Source organism: Phodopus roborovskii, unplaced genomic scaffold, assembly GCF_943737965.1.
Source record: "Phodopus roborovskii unplaced genomic scaffold, PHOROB, whole genome shotgun sequence".
NCBI classification, from domain to species: Eukaryota; Metazoa; Chordata; class Mammalia; order Rodentia; family Cricetidae; genus Phodopus; species Phodopus roborovskii.
In genome coordinates, this window is record NW_026126407.1 from 12636943 (window position 1) to 12657664 (window position 20722).

At 42.9% G+C, this 20722-nt stretch overlaps 1 protein-coding gene across 5 annotated transcripts in view; it reads right to left on the bottom strand.

The window, feature by feature from the left end:
* Myh10 (myosin heavy chain 10) overlaps nt 1–20722 on the bottom strand; it is a 122142-nt gene that overhangs the window by 46934 nt on the left and 54486 nt on the right. For all 5 annotated transcript variants that reach the window (XM_051180318.1, XM_051180322.1, XM_051180319.1 and 2 more), the window contains 7 exons: nt 17636–17728; nt 8000–8063; nt 5675–5773; nt 4133–4276; nt 3742–3837; nt 2289–2407; nt 1462–1614 (listed from right to left, as the gene is read on the bottom strand). In XM_051180318.1, coding sequence (XP_051036275.1) covers nt 1462–1614; nt 2289–2407; nt 3742–3837; nt 4133–4276; nt 5675–5773; nt 8000–8063; nt 17636–17728 — 768 coding nt within the window. The remainder of the gene's footprint in view (nt 1–1461; nt 1615–2288; nt 2408–3741; nt 3838–4132; nt 4277–5674; nt 5774–7999; nt 8064–17635; nt 17729–20722) is intronic.

The following is a 20722-nucleotide window of genomic DNA, read 5'->3' on the forward strand; positions in this document are numbered from 1 at the left end:
GTCCTGTGGGTGCTGGGAACCCAACCAGGTCCTGAGCAAGAGCAGGGAGTGTAACTGCTGAGTCATGTCTCCAGGCCCAGTGATTGAATACATGCTCAGCATGTATGCACCACATGGCTATATGCAGATGGTCTAGTTTTAAGAACCCCACTGTGAATATTTGCTATGCGTCTGACATTTCTCCCAGTGAGTTAATAGGATGTGTAATATGAATGGAAGAACCCCCAAGGTTTGAAATTCTGCTGTTGCACAATATAAAAAGTTGTTATTTTCAGAATTTGCTCCAGAAGCTGAAGAGCCAGAGATCAAACCGGCATATATGTTTTGGAAGTCTGTCTGTCAGGGGACCGAGGTCCCCATCTTGTCTCTGCTCTTGCCTCCTGGCTACATGCAGCACCGTGGGCATCTGTCTGCCCACCCTGCAAGCATCTTACATACTTCATTTCCAGGGGTGAAACCAGAAGTCAGGCTGCCTGCACAGGCTCCTCCATGCTCGTTTTGAGATGTTTCATCTGCTTCATCTGTTATAAATGGGGGTCTTTCTTTCACTGTTTACATAGGGAACGGCGATAGACTGCTTTTTAATGTATTTTTAAATGTACCCAGCCACTATAAAGTTATTTACGCATCATCCATACTAAGGACTTGGACAGTAGTGGTGTAAACTGAATGGCGAAAACGGCTTACCACAGTGACCCACTTTTTATGAGGCTAGACAGCATTTTAAAACAGGACAATTCAAAACACAATGGTGGCAAAAGGGACACGTTCATCATAGCAGCAGCACCTAAGAGTTATGCCTTCTACATAGTCTATCAGAGGCTGTGGAGACTTCTGAAAATTCACAGCGGATGTGTGCCCAGAAGTCTTTGCTGTGTTGGTGGTGTTTGGTCAATGATGGAGTATTAAACCCCATCATCAAATGTGCCTTCGCAGGACACAGGCCCTCATCCTGCCATGTACTGCTGAGTCAAGCCACCTTCGCTCTGGCCTCCTGGAGGTGGCTCTACCTCTACATCTCCGGCCCCCTCTTCCTTTGGTCAACTCTATCTAGACATAGTGGCTTTCCAGCAACTTCTAGCCTTGGATAAATACTCTCCCTTATAGGACCATAGTGGACTCTATCCAGAAGGGGGAAGGCTTTCTGAACTGGCATTCTTGTCCAGAACACTCACTAGTGATCTCAAGGCCCTGGGTAGCACCCAGTCTTCCCACCCCTACCTCACACACGAGCATGTCTGTCAGCACTCAGACACTCAAGCCCTGAGCACGCAGCCTCACGGTGTCTCCCCAGCTCTTTACTCTGTGAACTGAGTGGTCATTTGCGGCTCTAATCAAAGAGCAAGGAATGTATGTACCTGCTTATTTCTGACTGCATACATAAGCGAACCTAACATTTGTTAGGAGAATGAACAAAAAGGGGGGAAGAAAAAAAAGAGCAAAAGGGAGGGAGATGAATACCTCAAAAATTTCAAAACCAGCAATATCCAGGATTCCAATGAAAGAAGCTCCCTGGCGTTTGGTCCTATCCAGTGCTTTATTGATGCGGTGAACGAGCCAGCGAAACAGACGCTCATAGGTAGCTTTTGCCAATGCTTCCACTGCAAAATCTGCCTGTAATTAGATAATATCAACCTTTTACCCAGGAAGTAGTCTCAACAAAACACTAGTAGCTGTAATATGGTGTTCAATGCTACACAGAACTCACCCTTCAAATGGCATTTACTGCTTAAATATATCTCAATGTTACACATCAATAGAGGCATTAGTATACTTAATGAGAACTGTGGCTAATCACTTTTGGGAATGGGCAAAGCCCTCCTCCCTGGCCTTAGAGCTCGGGGCAACAGCAACTCTCAGCAACTTGGTTTCTTGGCAGTTTGCCACTAGAGGGTTCCAACCTTCTTAATCACCTTCCAACCTTCTTAATCAAAGCTTAATGTCCTTAAAACCAGCACAACTAAACAGTAAGTATGACCTCTCTGTTCACGCTGCTGTACCACCCAGTAAGGAGACAGTAGTACACTTGGCCTTGTTTGGCTGCTATAAACAAAGATTTGTCTACCAGATTAGGGGACAACTGGAGATGACATTTCAAATTTACTTATAAAAATCAATCTAAAATTCCTTGGGGAAATATATCACTACAGAAAAGACAAAACTCATTTAATACCAAGGTAATTCCATGTGCTCTTACTAACTCAGTTTGGTACCTGCCAAGCAGAAGGTGAAACACCCACAGCCTATCATGTCAGTGCATTTGTAAGAGCAGTCACCATCACACTCACTTGCTCTTTCGTCTGGGCTTTCTGTACGTAGTCTCGGCCAACCTTGATCCGGGGGGTGAGGATGGCCCGAGTGAACTCCATCACGTTCATCCCAAGCAGGTGGCAGAGTTTCTGTGCAACTGCAGTGGAAAAGTTTCCTAAATGCTCCATTTCTACTCACAATCCAATCACAGCATTTAAGCAAAGGAAAACTCTAGAAAGTCAAGTCTTGAAGGCTTTAGGTCTGCTAAAATGGTTTCTGTTCTTCTAGATCAACAACACATCAGCAAGAGACAGCAAACCTTTGCTCTGCTGGCCTTCCTATGGCTCACTTCAAGATCTTAAAGCCAAACTGTACCGTAACATGTCTTACCTTAAATCTTAAATTACTCCACTAAGCTGGATGTGACCAGGTGAGAGGCACATGGTGGATGGAGCCCCTTCTGCTAATCTAACTGTGTGACCAAACGTCACACGAAAGGGTCCCAGTGGTCAGAAGCTCTAGGAAGAAGGCCCATAGCCTGGTCAAAAAATGGTGACCATGACCCAGGTATGGTACTGCACTCCTTTAATTGAACACTCACTCAAAACCAGAGGCAAATGGATCACTGGGAGTTGAAGGCCAGCCTGATCTACAGAGCGAGTTCCAGGATAGCCAGGGCTACACAGAGAAACCCTGTCTCAGAAACAAGAGATAGTGACCCCGACACAGGAGGAGAGTCAGTCCCTCAGGAGTCACACAGGAATAAACACTGACAAACCTCAAACGTGTTACCAAAAAGGGATTCAGGGCAGGGGTGGGTGGTCTGTGTTCATGTGTATGTATGTGTACATGTGTGCACGTGAATGTGGAAGCTACAGGGCACCCTTGGGTGTTGTTACTGGCTCAGAGCTTACTCATTAGGCTGGGTTGTCAGCTGGATTGCTCACATCCATCTTGCTTGATTACAAGTGTGTGACCCATTGATGATTTTTATGTAGGTTCTAGAATGGAACTCAGGTCCATTGCACAGCATATATAGCAGGCACCTTACCAAATAGCCATCTTCCTACTGCAGAAAGACTATGTCAAGGGTGGCTGATGTACTTTATGTCAGTATTCACTCACTGACCACTGGGGATGTCCCTGTAAAGCCTCCAGGCTATAGGGGTTCATTACCCTTCAGAAACAATCTGGCAACTCCCAATACCTGCAACCACATCCTCTTGGTGTGCAAACTTTTATTCCTGACCAGTGTTTATTTAAATCCATTCTCAACATTTAAGAACAGAAAAATTTCATATTAGAAAAATCTAGATTCCCAGTGAGTACGGCACATACTGCTTATCTGTACTCAGGAGGCTAAGGCAGAAGGATTTAAGAGTTTGGGGCCAGCGTGTAGAATATAGTGAGAGCCTATCCCACCCCACCCTTCACCCCCCACCCTCCAGCCACAACCTAAAGGAAAAAGGAAAGCAGTGGTCATCAGTTTACCTGTGTTTTCTGGCATGGAAGCTTGGTCAGTGTTTCTCTCCTTTTTGAAAGAGATGTTTCCAAACTGCAGCACTGAAGACACGACTTTAAGCATTGCTTTATATTGATGGAAAGAAAAAACAAACAAACAGAAAGAAAGAAAGAGAGAAAGAAAGAAAGAAAGAAAGAAAGAAAGAAAGAAAGAAAGAAAGAAAATCCATCAAAATGGAGCAGACATATTCCAGCTTCTCTGGTGCTGAGAACTGGCTCCAGTAACTTTTTGTTAATTCTTCAGGGTTTCATAAAACAAAGGCAGGCTCATTAGCGGCCCAGTTATTTTCTAATTTGAGCTGTTTATAGCAAATTCACAGGTGCTCTAAGAGTAAAGGGCAGAGAGTTAGGACACACTTACAGAGTATCTCTTCGTGGGAGAAGCCCATTATGTGCATCGCTTCCATGGTCTCCTGAAAATTATCCTTGTCCTGCTGTCCAGGGATAGGTATATAGCCATTGGAGAGGAATCTGTAGTTATTAAAACCTTCCAGGAGTAAGTCAGCTAAAAGGAAATACAATGAAATAAAATGTAATCCATACTCATAAACAGACTAAAACACTCTACATATGAACACCGAGAACGCAGGAGATTGAGCCTGTCATTCAATCCATCGCTGGCATGCTTTTCCTTCTTAATTCATGTAACGTGTAAACATACAATTTTCCAGTATTTGTTTCAATGAAGGAAGGAAAGAAGATGTGAACATCTAAACACCTCTGTAATTTTTTTTGGGGGGGTGCATAGTGATTTGTACAATTTTCTATTTGTGGCTCAGAAAGAAGTAAAATCCATAGATTTAAGAACTTTCAGCATCATTTGAATGAAAGCTTTGATGTTCTTCTCATTCTGCATTTTCATCTTAGCAGGTAACTAGCTCTCTCGATTCTTAACTAGATCACATTGACTTTCTACTAGGAACTGTTTACTTCCCCACACCTTCTTTCAACACTTTGAAAATCCTTTGATTCATTCCAATTGCAGAGTCGTTATCTGTCCGCAAATGAATGCCTCAGAGTTTTATTCTCTTCTAATGTATCATCTTGAGTGTTTGGACTCTGTAGCAATACTGTGTGATGCTGAGTTTTTACCCCTTGAAGCTTTCCCTAAGTAGATTCTAGTTTTGTGTACTCACAGCATTAGAGGTGAGGAAAGTCTCATTGCAGCATGCATCTATTGTAAAGCTACTACACACACACACATATTTATTTATAAATAAAATGTGTATAGTAGGTGTGCAGAAACACTGAATCTAGGACTCAAGGAATAAAAACGTCGTCCATCTTCTCTCAGCATTTCTGACTCAGTCAGACAGGTTCTCACTATGTAGCCCTGGCTGGCCTGAAACTCACTATGTAAACGAGACTGGCCTCAAATGCTCAGAGGTCCACCTGCCTCTGACTCCTGAGTGGTAAGGTTAGACCATACTTGTCTTTAAGTTCTTCTCAAATTAAATGTTTTTTAACCAAAAATGTACTTTCTATTCTGCCCAGCCCTGTCTGCAGTCCTTGTGATTCACATAAACAAACACCCACTACTCACTCATTCTAGTGTCAATGCAAATACAGTCTATACTTAGTTGTAAGTCAGGGAATAAAAGCTTTTTTATTCTATATTTTATTAAGTAAATTTATCTCAGCCCCCCCCCAAACTCCACTATCAATGTTGGAAGAGAATCACACAAAGATGGATTTTAATTTAAGACAGGGTCTCTTTATGTAGCCTTGGCTGACCTGAACTCTCTTATATAGACCAGGATGACCTTGAACTCGAGAGTGGCTGGCTTCTGCCTCCCAACTGCTGGAATTAAAGGTGTGGACCAGCATGTCCAACTCTAAAGCCAATATAGCACAACTGCTCCTTAGGAGCAGCAGTCGGGAACAGTAGGGACCCATTACTTACACTTCAGGTGCTCCCCTGCTCCAGATAGCAGCTGGTAAAAGATATGGAACGTACGCTCATCTTTAGCTTGACGAACAGCACGAGACTTTTCCAGAAGGTCTGAGCAGAGCCGGTTAAGGATATAGTTACTAAGCAGGGAACATTTCTTTCTTGGCTACATATCAACTCTGATACAGTGAACCAATCTAAAGAATTGTATTTTAGATGAGACCAAAAAAAAAAAAAAAAAAAAAAAAAAAAAAAGCAGCTTATAATTCTTAATTTTCTAGACTCAGTGGGTTGGGAGGGAACAGAAGAGATTACAGGTGTTTCCTTCAACCCCATTGCTATTCCCCCTACCATGTGATACTGTGGAGTATGTTAAAAGAACACAGAACTACATGGGAAGTGAAGGAAGCTACTAAACATGAACGAAATATAGTTGCTTAAGGTAGGTGGTATCTAACACCAGAATATCACAAGTGTAGAAACAAGGAGCCACAGGTACAGACCACCGAGCTAGGACGCAGTCAACGAATGAAGAGCTAAGAACACAGGCTTGCCGCGTGTTACTTTCCTCATCACTGTGGCACAGTTCCGGACAGGAGCAGCTCAAGGAAGGAAAGATTTACTTTGGCTCACAGTTTGAATTCATCACGGTGGGGAGGCTGTGGCAGCAGGTGAATGAAGCCCGTGGTCACTGTGCATCCACAGGAAACAGGTGAGTTCTTGTTCTCTGCTTGTTTTCTCGAGGACCTGTGCCCATGAACGGTACCGCCTACATGGAAAGTGGGTTCTCCCACTTAGCTCTGCAGAGACAATCCCTCACAGGCCTGCCTGGACAGTTGTTTCTATTACGTCTAAATCCCATTAGGCTGACAATCAAGCTTAACCTTGAGGACGTGATCCAAAACCACATTTGCCTGAGCACTCAGCTCCTGCGACCCCCCCCCCCATAAAAACCCGCATGAGCTAGGTGCCAGCCCTCCATCTTTGCATGTGGGGTTCTTACAGTGTTTTGGCATGTAGCTATGATCAGATGACATGGTTGCTACGCTGACCAAAGGTTTTTTTGTTCCCTGCACTGAAGCTGAGAGAACACTGCCTAAATCATGATGTTACCCACCTGCTGGGTTCCCCAGGGCAGAACTCCATGGAAGCAGCACCCGAATTTCAGGGTTCAATGTGAGACTGGCTGGGGTCCTCTGCACAGTGCTTGGATGCTGCCGTAGTGTCGAAGGGTCCACAGGCACATTGGGTGCTCATGGAATCTGTTTCATTGCTTTGCAAAGGGATAACCTCTTCTGGGGGGGGGTATATCTTTCCGGGGGCTACCAAATGAATTAATTCTCTAAGTGCAAAATGCCTCAGGCTAACTCCACCATGTCACAATGTGGTGGAAAGCACAGTCTGATGAAGGATGTCACTAGCAGCATAGTATGCACTGAGCTAAGTGTCGAGTTCCCGGGAGCACCATCCCCGCCCTGGCTTTGGGTGTATACATTTCTATTCCTGATTCACAGGAACGTTTCCACCTAGCCTTCATCTATATAAAATCAATTTCTACTATAGGAGATTATTTATGATCTCACTAATTGTTGCTTATGTATTATAATCAAACAGGAATTGTGTGTATGACAAGGTCAAATCTAGGACTAGCCAAAGATCCTACCAACTGAGCTATATTCCCAGTCCCCCTAAATTTGTTTCGTATATACCTATTATCCCTTCAGACAATTCTATGCAATGACATTTCTTAGGATTATTCTATGTATCTGACATGCTCTGTCTTTGCTATAACTTTATTAAATTACTTTAACCCCATAATTTCATAGGTTTGCCTCACTGAATCGGGGCACAGCCTAGGATCATCATGAGAATATGGTAAACTGTGGGCGATCAACCATAGCTGTCCAGTCATACACCATGGAGGCCACAAGTTTGTGGCTGGCTTCAAAGATTTGTTAATTATAAGTACATGTGGGGGCCTGTGTGAATGTGTGTGCACCATGTGCATGCAGTGCCTATGGAGGACAGAAGAGGGCGCTGGCTCCCCTGGGAATGGAGTTACATGCAGTTGTGAGCTCCTGACCTGGATTCTGAGAACCAAACCAGCGTCCCCTGCAAGAGCAGCATGAGCTAGTAACTTCTGAGCCATCTTTCTAACCTCTATGGCTAAAACAACAAAATATCCACACCATTTTAGAGCTGGTAACCAGTAGCTGAAAGTACCTGCATGTGTCTCAATGTCACTGAAGTCCCATCAGGTTTGCTATCACAGATGGCTGCTTAAGGTTGCAGGAAAATGAAGCCATTATTCTGGACTGCAATTGTGAAAAAGGATACATGTTTCAATGTTGGCCCCAACAATATAGCCAGTTACATCAAAGTTGATCCGAATAAACTTGCCCTGAAAAGAGAGAGAGAGAGAGAACTGGAGATAAATAAGGACACAGAGGACCTGAGCACTACAGTAACAAGACAACATAGCCTCCTTAAACACAAAGAAAAAAAACTCATCAATGTAAAAAAGCAGCAGTAGAAAAGCGGTATAGACCACTGTCCTAGACTGTGGCATGGTAAATCTAGAAATGTTAAAGGACAAGAGGAGCTGGAGAGACACATCAGTGGCTAAAAGCCCTTACTGCTCAGAGGGCCCTGAGTTTGGTCCTGAGAACCCACAGCAGGCTCCCAGCCACCCATAACTGCAGTCTCAGGCCTGATACTCTTCTCTAGCTTCCACAGGCACCCATGTACAGGGCAGTGATATACACACATACACATAAATGAAAAACAAATCAGTAAAATCTTAAAAGGTGGGAAAAAAGCAAATGAGTGGACCCCCAGCAGGGAGAACTTGAGAGCTTTTCTGAATAGTCTGAGGCAGGAGGAAACTCAGAGGAACATCACAGTTAGACTTGGACCGTGTGGTCCCAAGTTTTAAATAGTAGAGATGATTTGGCAAGAGAATAGAAATCCATTAAAGAGTGGAGAGTGATGGAACACAATTACAAACAGTAGCAAAGCAGAATAATTTCTCCCAAAATGCCAAATGGTTTTATAAACACTAAGCAACCTGACCCCCTTGTATACCCTTGGGAAAGAAAAGGCTGCGGATGTGGCTCAGTGACAGAATGATGGCCTGGCAAGTACAAACTGAGCTTGTGCCCCAGCATTCTCACACAAACAGACAAAAGCATCTGGAGAAAGAGAAAGCAGTGGTTGTTTCATAATTCTGGTAGTTATTACACTGAGTACTCACACTAGCAGAGACAGAATGAAAGCAACGGTGAGACCGAGACGGCTTACTAGGTTTCTAAGACACAAAAGCCACATCGAATACTTCCTAAGACAGGACTGTGAGCAGTGAGTGAGGGGCTTAGTCTACAACGGAAGAAGCTCTGACATGGGTGAAAACATACTAATATCCATCAGTGGCCTTGCAGGCCCTCCTCCCAGGGAGCTGCTTCTAAACGTTGGGGGATGGAAAGGACTTTGACTAGTTGCTATATGAATCACATATACAGGTCTTTGGCATCTGTGAACCTTACTTATCAGATACATTGACATACAAGAACATATAAGACAAAATGTGGTTTTTTCAATTGTGTCCCTCGAAGTTCACTAAAAGTAGCTTACAAAAGGCATCTCTAGCCTTCTTTCACACCGTCTTACATATTGAGAAACAAAGGACCTTGCTGGTTTGAATGAGAATGGCTGCCACAGGCTAATATATTTGAATGCTTGGTCCCTAGGTGGCGGACTGTTCAGGAAGCCTTAGGTGTGACCTTGTTGGAGGAGGTGTGCCACTGGGGTGGGCTTTGAAAAGTTATCGTATTCTAATTTGCAGTTCAGATCAAATGTGAGCACCCAGCTACCGCTCCAGCGCTCTGCCTGCCGGCCTGCCGCCACTGGGCTCACCATGCTGTGACTGTTAGAAAGCCCTCAACTAAACCCTTTCCTCTATTCGCTGCTGTGGTCATGGTGTTTCCTCACACTAACAGTAGCTAAGACAAGAAGCGTTAGTTACCACAGTTAGTCTCTCAGGCAATCCCATTATTCTTTTTTATTATTATTTATGTGTTGTGTGTGTGCCTACTACACGGGGTTATGTGTGCCACATGTATGCAAGAGTCCAGAGATGCCAGCAGAAGCTATCAGATCCCCAGGAACTGGAGTTGCAGGTTGTGAGCTCTGCAGGGGGTGCTCTGAAGAACACCAAGTGCTCTTAACCACTGGACTATCTTTCCGGCCCCGATCCCATTATTCTTACAATGTTAAACTTCAGGGGTGGGGTGCTAGGGCTTGAACTCAGAGTCTTGAACAAGCTAAGCAAGCATGCCATCAACTCTGCTACATCCCAAACTATTATTTTAATCTTTTTAGCATAGTTGGTAACACTTATAAATAAATGACCCAATTCCTTGGATGAAGCAACAGCACAATGTTTCAACACAGAATAAAAATAAGATCACTAATACTTCATCTGTTTCTAAGACTTAGAAAACGGTTCAGTGGATCCATATGGTAATTACAAGACAGTGCATTTTATTCCATCTTAAAGATAAGTTTATTTTGTCTTTGTTCCTGGGAAGGACCTCCCTCCCCCAACCTCCCCACAAGAAAGAATAAAAGTTAAACCATTACTCCATATGGATAGTTAACTGTTCAAAAAAACTCAAACTAAAATTGAATCCTGATGTTATAAAAGTGGGTTAAAATTCTCCATAAATTCTAAACAGCTGTTCCATCCATACATTAGCTCACTGAGTTAACTAAGAACTGCTATTTTAAGAGACAGTAGTCAAAAGACAATGCTCATATTCCAAGGCCACAACACATTGCCAGAACTGTCCAAGCAAATAGTTCTCAAGTCTCTGGTTTAAACACCGCAGGGGGGTCATCAAAATCACTGGTGTTGCCCAATTCCTGCTGAAGAAAACAGTCCAGGAACACAAACTTGCGGCTTACGCCAGTGTGTGTAACAGCACAACACTGCTTAACTAAAAATAGAGCTACTGCATGATTCAGCTGCACCAGGCCTGGGTACATACCCAAAGGAAAACAGGTCAGCACACAAGAACACCTCACACCATGCTTAGCATGGCTGTGTCCACAAGGTGGGGAGGGACACACACAGTGGAGTATAGGTAATGCTACCTGTGAGAGGAGTTTCTAAAATAATTTAGCTCAACATGGTTACCTACTTGGGTAAACATCAGCATTCCCAGCATGCAGTGTTCCAATCCCCTCATCAGCTCCCTAGCTCCGTTTTCTTTTCCTAACTGGGTCCACAGTCACTCCAGTCATTACAGTGTGGGCCAGAGAATGATCCTTGGAGTAAATATAAAGAACTAAATAGAGTCAGGAGAGACCCCAGTGAGGCAAGGATGCAGGAGTGAAGGAAGGAGGGGGACCAGGGCGTCCTGTCCTTTATGCTTTCTCTATATCCCTCTCATGACGTAGCATTTCTAAAATCAGCACATGCTAAAAGTCAAAGCTCTAGAATTGATTTTAATCTCAAAAACGTAAGACAACAATTCTGTGAAGGTGAAAAACTACCGGCTCCTAAGCCAAATGACATTTATGTGCAGACTCTTAATGTGATAAAGTGACATTTCAAAACCCAACATTTGACTGAATATCCTCAAATAACCCAAAACTTAAACTCCCTATAACACTGAATATCCTGGCAAATTAGGTGAAAAGCAGGCAAGAAGATGTGCCATAATCCCAGGTAAGGCTGCCAAGAACTTGGGTGGATAAGAGATAATATTTGCCTTTGGGGACAAAAGGAGGACAGAATCTCTAAGTTAAGAAGCATTCACCTCAACACACACACACACACACACACACACACACACACACACAAGCACGCACACACACACTCACTCACTCACTCCAAATGAACATTTCTAGTGAAACATAAATCCAGACTAAACTGAGAAACAAGTCCCAGTTTTATGTAGGTTCTCTATCTCTAGAATATTATGTGAAGAAATTCATGCTAACTATTCTCTCTTCATAAAGTTGAGGTCAACCAGAATCTCACCAATAAAAAAACAAACAAGGAAAAAGGCCATGAATATGAGCACCCACTGTGTAGTAGTCACAGTCACACTCGGCCCTGGGCAACATTCACAGCTATCTTGGCTGCACATGGCCTGTTGGAAATGCCCATTCAGAGCATTCTAAACAGAAACCTAGAACTCTGTCTCCATGAGAAACACTTCCTCCCTAGCTTAAAGCCTAAACTTGGGGCCTTCCAAATGCCGAACTAACCCCAGTTGTTGGGAATTTCATTTTAACAGGAAAACTCTATAAAGAAAGTTGAATTATTTTATTTAGTTAACATTTGTTCTGAAATGGCCAACTTTTCTGGGAAATTTTCTGGAGTGACTATAAAAGCATCAGGAGTAATTAAGCTTAATGAATTATTAGTTAGCAGGTACTACAGGGGAAGGCAGGTTCGTTTTACACTCTGTAATTATTTTCCTCTCCCTAGTCTGGCACTAACTGGATTATATACGAGCCGTGTTTTACTTTAAACACGTGAGCATGGATGGTGATGTAGTACATTTTAAATTCCAATCTGGAGGCAGCCAGTTTCCTTAAAGAGAAGAAAGATCATCTGAGAGTAGTGGCTAGGGTTTAATCCAAAAGCCAGATGGCCACCTCAAATGTTTCAATTACCCTAATCTTCAAACCACTCCAGAAGCTTTGCTGTTACTAAAACGAGTTTGCATGTGAACTAAGTGGCCTGTTACTTAACTTAATGGCTATCAGAAACTACCAGGATAACATGAGTCGTGTTAGGAGTATTAGGACTGACCTGACCAAAAATGCACTCTCTACCTAAGCATGAATAAGATGTCAAGACTCCAGTCAGCCCAGAAGGCCTGGTGCCCGGAGCTCCTCGGAAGGCTTGGCTCTGAAAGGGGGAGTGTGCGTGCCATGGCTCATCTTGGATGCTGGTTTTATGGCACAGACTGTACCTCATCTCTGATACTGTCACACAAGCAGCAGTTGACCTTTCAGGGACAGCTTGGGTCAGAGGACTAAGGTTTTTAAATGTTTGCATTACATGTGAGGGTGTAAACCTGTGGCTTCATTTCATTATAATCCAAGAATCAAATCAGGGGGAAACTCTCATGACTTCGCCTTGCTCTAACTACTGGAGGCTAATTACCTACCAGAGGGCACAGCAGAGCCGTGAATTGTCAATCGAGCTCGGGTTGGTTTAACAGTGGAACACAATTAATCAAGAAATAAAGTACTCGTGCAAATGGCTTTCTGAGAGAGCTGTCTGCGGCTCCAAGCAACCATGGTAAGCCGAAGCCTGCTTCAAAGTCCCATTATGAGAAAGCCATTGTCTATAAATGGCCTCCATCTGGAAGGCATTTCACTTCTCATAAATAGTGCTGGACTAACTGTGGGTGATTGTTTTCATACGGGTAGTGCCCTCCCGAGGAATCCCTTAACACGAACCACATGCTAGCATCTTTAGAAGAAAGATAGTCTTCAGGAAATTAGGCGGCTATATCAGATCAAAGAAATGGAACCAAATGGCTTCTAAAGCTCATGGAGTTTACAGTTTCAAATATTTTTACCTCACGCACGTGGCTCATAAACAATGACTGCATGAGATCTTACTGAACACACAACTCATCTTTTAACATCACACATCACTTCTGGATGACACCAATCCTAACCCAAGGCCTGTCCTGTTCATGGAGCCAAATGCCTTCCACATAACCCCAACCCACACTCCTAAAACAGGAACATGCACATTCTTAGGGGGGTATAACACAGTGAGCAAACTACAAGATATGACATGTCACCGAGAATATTAATGTTTCAACGAAAATGAAGGTGAGTCCTACAAGGCAGGACTCTAGTTTGCCCAATGAGACATTCCCCAGGTCTAGAGTGCACCTGGCATTTAGTGGCAGGAACCAAGTGGACAGCGGGGAACATGGCAGGCAAGGTCCCTGCAGGCTGAGCTCTCACATTCTCACGGGAGGGACCACAGTCACACTGTGGCTACTGACTGTGGTGAGAAGACTGAGTGTAATCACTGGCAACTATGAGCTGTGAGGGAGCTATGCAGCCTGCAAACACAACAGACGACTTCTCAGATGGCGTTCAGACAGCTAGGAGCTAGGAGAAATGTGGGCAGACCTCAAACACATTCCGGAGGTTTAACCACCTGGATTCACTACCAGCTGGGCAGTGGGCAAGCAAAAAGGTCTGAATTCCTAGGCATTTTGACTTTCTAGGTTTTGCTGTTTTTATTTTGCTTTAAGCTGAAGCAGCTGTTTGATTCAATTTACTGACGTAAGACAAAATGGAACAAATTCCAAAAGAGAAATTTTCATTTAGAGTATGTTAAATCTTAGAGCTCTAGAAGGCATTCATGGATATACCAATTGAACAGCAGCATTGCTTGGCAAAGAATAATTAATAATTAATTAAACTTCACAATAAAGCAATATGCAAAGTTTAAAATTGAGTCATGATCATGGGTTACTTTCAAGTCCCCCAATAACCAAAGTCAATACCCATGGAGGAATACAGAAAGGATATCTTAACTGAACAGTACACAATCAGTGAAATTAATTATAGTTTTTTTTAATGAAACAACTAAAACCAGATTATCTGTTTTAGTGTTGTGTAGCTAACCTCTTATACTAGCAGAAAGTCACTAAACCATTCCTAAGAAATTGAAAACAATTGACCAAAGAAGTCCCCAATACTGTACAAAAACAAGAACAACTGGGAAAGACCTTTGTTTTTTGGCTGAGTGACAGTTTCCTACAAGATTATGGCCTTAATCACTCAGGCAGAAACCTGCAAGCAGGGCCTGAAGCAGAGACCATGGAGGACTGTTTACTGGCTTGTTCAGCTTGCATTAGTATATATACCAAGCCCACCTTCTAAGGGATGACGCTGCTCACAGTGGGCTGGGTCCTCCCACTTCAATCATTAATCAAGAAGATGCCTGTAGACTGTCCACAGGCCAATCTAAGAAGAGCAATCCCTCTTCCCTCTACCCAGGTGACATTAACTTGTGTCAAATTGACAAAAATCAACCAGTGCCCTCATGTACCCTTTACAGATAAATTCCAGGAGTGCTAGTTTGGTTTGACCTAGAATTTGAATGTACTGTCACGAGCAGATTTTTTTCAACTTCAGCATAACTGACATTTGGGGCCAGGCAGTTCTGTTGTGGAACTGTGTATTATAGGATGCTTATCAGCATTCCTGACCCAACAGATTCTACCAACAGTAAACCGACACTCTCCCAGTAGCTGAATGTCTCTTGGGGAGAGCCCAATTAAGACTCAGCAAGAGACTTGTTGGGGAATATTATTTTAAGGTGTGTGACTTTTATGTTGCATTTGTTTAACTCTGAAGCTGTGTCTGTCTAGAACACCTGATGGTGTAATAAGGAGCTGAACGGCCAATAGTGAGGCAGGAGAGAGAAATAGGCAGGGCTGGCAGGAAGAGAGGATAAATATGAAGAGAAATCTGGGAGGAAAAGATATCTGGGAATGAGAGAGAGGAAGAGGACTTCAGGGGCCGGCAGCAGCACAGCCAGAAACAGAGTAAGAAGGAGAGGAAAGGTGTACAGGAATAAAGAAAGATAAAAGCCCGAGGCCAAAGACAGGATAATTTAAGTTAAGAAAAGCTGGCAAGAAACACGCCAAGCTAAGGCCAGGCATTCGTAATGAAGAATAAGCCTCTGTGTGTGATTTATTTGGGAGTTGGGTGGTGGGCCTCTCAAAAAGCCAAAAGAGTAAAAACATCACACAACAAGGCTCAGTGGTTAAGAGCACTGGCTGCTCACCTAGAAGACCCAGGTTTGATTCCTAGCACCCATATTGCATCTCCCAACCATCTGTAACTCCAGGTCCAGGGGACCCGACCCCCTCCTCCTGCCTCCATGGATACCAGGTGCACAGGCACATGGTACATACTTAAAGCAGGCAAAATAAAAATACCCCTACACATTAAAAAAATAAAAAACAAAAAACAAAACAAAACTGGGTGGTGGTAGCATATGCATTTAATCTCAGCACTTGGGAGGCAGAGGCAGGCAGATCTCTGAGTTTGAGGTGAGTCTGGTGTATGGAGCAAGGTCTAGGACAGCCAGGGATGCACAGAGAAGGCCTACTTCAAAAAACAAACAAAACAAACCAAAAAAAGAGTAGTCAATTTAGAACCCACTGCATGTAAACAACGGAGAACCCTCTACGGAGTTGGGGTTCACTGTAAGATGGCCCCATCACTGTGTTCACAAATCCCCCAAAGTGTTAGATCACCAAAAAGAACTGATATGTAAACTTTCAATAAATGTTCTAGTACCAACTTCTCTTTTATAGGCAAAAATAGGACTACTGTGTATTGCAGTTTCTCTTGGATTTAGAGTGCAGTTGGGGATGGGCAGGGAGTGGGGTGGGATGAAAAAAGATGGGTAGCTTGATTTATGTGGTAAAATAAAGGATTTCTACAAAGCTGTACTTGAAAATCTTCATGAAAAAAAAATCACATACCAAAACTGGGAGCTCACTACTTCTCCATCCCACTAAACACAGGGCTTTCCAAGGGGGAAAATTCAAGATTCAACTGTGGCACAAACTAATGTGGACGGACCATCCAGGGAAGGGTGGGCCTCTAATTCAAGTCTCCCGGACCTTCTCTAAGTGCAGGCACCGGTGGTTCTTACCTACACTGGCAAACACTGCAAAAGGAATCCCTGGGTGAATTTAGGATTGAGAAAAATCTTCAAATATTTCTTACTAGGAACAAACAATATTCTAAGCAAATAGATTGCTATCCCCTGTGTAGTGTGGAAAGCCTGCCACACTTCAGCTTTCTGAGGCTGAGGCAGACCAACGGTGGTAACCCCACCTCCTGTTAGAGTACTAACCCAGTACTCTGGGATGTGACTGTATGTGGAGAAGGTCTTCAAATGATAATTAAATGAAATGTCCCTAACTAAATAGGATAGGTGTCCTCCTCAGAAGGAGGAGACAGAGAGAGAAGGCTTACAGAAAACCAAACCTGCTGATGCCTTGATTTCAAACTTCCAGGCTTCAGAAAAACACATCTCTATTGTCTAACCCACAGAGCTAGAGACCTGTGTTTACTAGGCTAGGCCTCTGTGACAGCTCTTCCACACCGCCGAAAACTGTACCCACTGCTTTACACATTGTTTTCAAAAACATGCAACAATGATACCATGTCCCCCAAAATATTCATTAAAATTTTGATTTTAATAAAAAATTGGAAAAAATGACTAGAATTAAAATGTCTCTTGGTGTTTTGATTTTCACTAATATTTCAGGAGGGAGAAGGAAAAAGTCAAATTTGAATAACTTAGGTACAAAAAAATTGAGCATTAAAGTTTCTTAGATAATAGAAAAGTCCTAGTCAAGCTGAGAGGAAAGAAAAGCTATCAAGGAATTACAGTTGAATAGTTAAGAAAGTAAGCCATGGCCCAGGCTTCTTGGTGCTTACTGGCTGGTTCCTCACAGCATATTCCGCTTGCTTTCTTAATAGAACCCAGGTCCACCACCACAGGGGTGGCAACACCCACAATAGGCTGGGTCCTCCCCCATCGATCACTAATAAAGAAAATGTCCTACAGGCTTGCCTATAGAACAGCCTTATGGAGGCATTTTCTCAGTTGAGGCTCTGTCTCTCAGCTGACTGTGAAGTTGACATAAAACTAGCCAGCACACCACGATCTGTGCCAATTCCATAACAGTGACTGGCAAAAGTAAAAGAAGCAGCGCAGAGTTCTTACACAACACAACTACAATTACTGTCATATGTGGCTACCAGAAGTAGTACTGCATCTATTAATTCGCCTTTCTTAAAATCTAAAAAGAAAAAGCAATTCATTTGCTCAAGTCAGAGTGGGCATGGAACGAGAAACCCGAGGATGTCTAAGTTTATTTGGGCTTTTCAACTTACAAAGCGAGATGAGTTATCATTTTTCACAGTCTTTGCATTTCCAAACGATTCCAGAATTGGATTTGCTTGTAGAAGCTGCCGTTCAAGTTCCCCCTAGAAGACATCACACATACACATAGACACACACACACATAAATAAAAACAGATGTATGTTAATCTTGTGTCTTTACTTCAGTCCTTGGGATGAAAAAAATATTACAAAACCACCCTCCTCCCGGGACTTCATTCTGCTGCCTCCAGTGACCCTCACTGGCTTTGTTCCTGGTTTTGATAATGAGTTCTGACAAAAGGAAAAAAAAAAAAAAAAAAAAAAAAAAAAAAACCAAAAACCAAAAACAAAACAAAAACAAACAAACCCAGCATCTAGAGGGGGAGTCCCAGGAGAAGAAAAATGTGTTGGACAGATAATTTAAACTATGTAGAAAATAAAACTTCATAATTGGTTTCCATGAAATGAAATTGAGTGTAACACTCTGGTTAAGAATACAGTACTAATGCTGTTAATTTTTTTCTGCTTCGTGTGAAGGATTTAAGGGGCTGACAGAATGGTCTCCACCATATTGGTGTGCATTTCCATCCTCCTCAGTGCTTTCACTCCATCGCCATGGTGGAGATGGGACATCAGTCCTACCTCTACGTCAATCTGGCAAGGCACTCACTTCACTAATAAGTAGACCACTTGGCACAACACACACTTTAGTCAATCTTTATGTAAATTGACTACAAAACAGATTTCACAAATGAGAGGTGTAAGTTCATGAAACCTAACAGACATCTGCAAGAGAAAGCATGTTGTCAGGCTTGGCCAAGAAAAACACTACAAAGTGATCTTGTGTTTCTGGAATGTAATTTCAGAATTATCTTTTATGACCTGAATAAATCTGTCCCAACACAAATCTTATCCCTATACTTTACGTTGTCCACAACATTCTAGACCTAAAGAAAATGAATAATACAAGCCCCTGGCAAATGTGATTCTCTAAGCAAGAAAAAAGAAATATAAAGAGCCTCACATAGGACTTTAAGTTAGTGGTCATCAAGTGATGCACGATGCACGCCACTATCAAATCTCAAAACAGGAACAATGCACGCCCTGGTATTACTTCACGACTCACAGATCTGGGGCATCAACAAGGCCAACTGAAGACCTCACGGCTTCTGCATGCCCCTGGTGGGGATTCTGGGATGTGATGCACTTTGAAGGGCAGAGCAGTGTTTCTAAGGTACCCACAAACATTCAAATGTGCTACCGATGTCTATCTGGACTACCCAGATTCTCACATGCCTTCACCACAGTCTACCACTGTGTTCAGCTGAATGCAGTCAAGACCTGATCCTGTCTTGTACTCACTGCCTTCTATCACTTCCCTTTCTGGGCATTAGGTAACTCACTCTGTGCAGTGAATCTTACAGTTTATTGGCTCATAAATAATTAGATTTTTTTATGTAAATCTCTGTCTATTGTATGCTAACAAATTTTTCTTTTTTCTTTTGAGACAGGGTTTCATTAAGCAACCCTGGCTGTCCTTGAACTTATTATTATGCAGAACAGGCTGGCCTCCATCTCTCAGCATCCTGACTGCTGGGACATGTCACCACTCCCAGCCTCTACATTTTCTTAAAGATGGTTGGAATCCTGAACTAGTTTTGATAACTGAGAGCTATTATGACTTATATCTGGTAAGGACTGGGGATATAGCTCAGAGGTAGAGTGTTTGTTTGACATGTATCAGGCCATGGGTTCAATCCCTAACTCTGCAGGAGGGTGGGGAGAGTGTCTGTTACCATTCTGTGAGCCATCATGTCCATCAACATGTTCGTGACTGTGATCTTGTAATGCTTGTAGCACACTGACTTTGTACCAGGTATCTGAACCTCCAAAGGCCCTCTCTCTCCTTTGCTATTCAATTGAATTTGTGGGATTAGAACGCAGAGATTTAGCTGATGCTCTGGTAAGGGAAGTACCTACTGTGCAATCTGAAATACAGATTCTTTCTTTAAAATCATGGACCATCCTGCCGAGTCATAATTAAAAGACTGAGAAACATGTACAGCATTCCTGGCTTCATGGCCCTAAGCATGGCAACAGGGGTTCTTTGGGGCACATTTCTCTCACTAATTCCTTTCCCTTATGTCAGTGTCAGGTCAAACTGACAGGAGTGTTGGGAAGGGGGTAGGTGAGCCAAAGGCAAACTTATGATCTGGCCTGAGGTCCCCAAAGTCTGTGTCTCCTAATACTGAGACATCAAGTAAAGATCTTATACAAAGCTAATAGAAAACTACTACCACAGGCAGTAAAATGATACTTCTATCTCTAAAAACTGCCAGGGAACAGGGACTATTTACATCGCCACTAGAACTAGGCAAGCACTCATCTTTGCTTCTATTTTATATGATATCAATAAATGTTCTTGATGAATTATTAAATTCAAATTATTAAAATCATTTACAAAATTCTAAGCATTTAGTTATATATTGTTTTGAGGTTTATTAATCATGGTGAGAGCTGTATTCTTGTGTTTATCCTATACTGTACATACAACAGAGTTGATAGAAGATGAGTTTGAAATGCTTAAATATATTCTTTCAAAACTCCAGGTCAGCCAACAAGTGTCAGGAGGTGTGGTGGGCTGAAAGACAATGGCCCCCAAAGGGAGTGGCACTATGAGGAGGGGTGTGGTCTTGCTGTAGGAAGTGTGTCACTGTGGGGTGGGTTTTGAGGTCTTTTCTCAAGCTTCACTCAGAGTGACAATCAGCTGACTTCCTGTTGCCTACAAGATGTAGCACCCTCAACTCCAGCACCACAGCTGCCTGCACACCGCTATGCTCTCCACTAATGAGGACAATGAACTGAACCTCTGAAACTGTAAGTGAGCCCCTCGATTAAATGTTTTCCTAATAAGAGTTGCTGTGGTCATGGTGTCTCTTCTCGGCAATAAAAACCCAAACTAAGACACGGGGCAAGGATTCACTGTCCTTTGCAGGGCCAAGCACAAGTGATCCAGACCACTAGGAGGGTGAGGGAAGGGGGCCTCCACCACAAATGGAAATCAGACTCCAATTTCAAACAGCAGGCTCTAGTTTCCA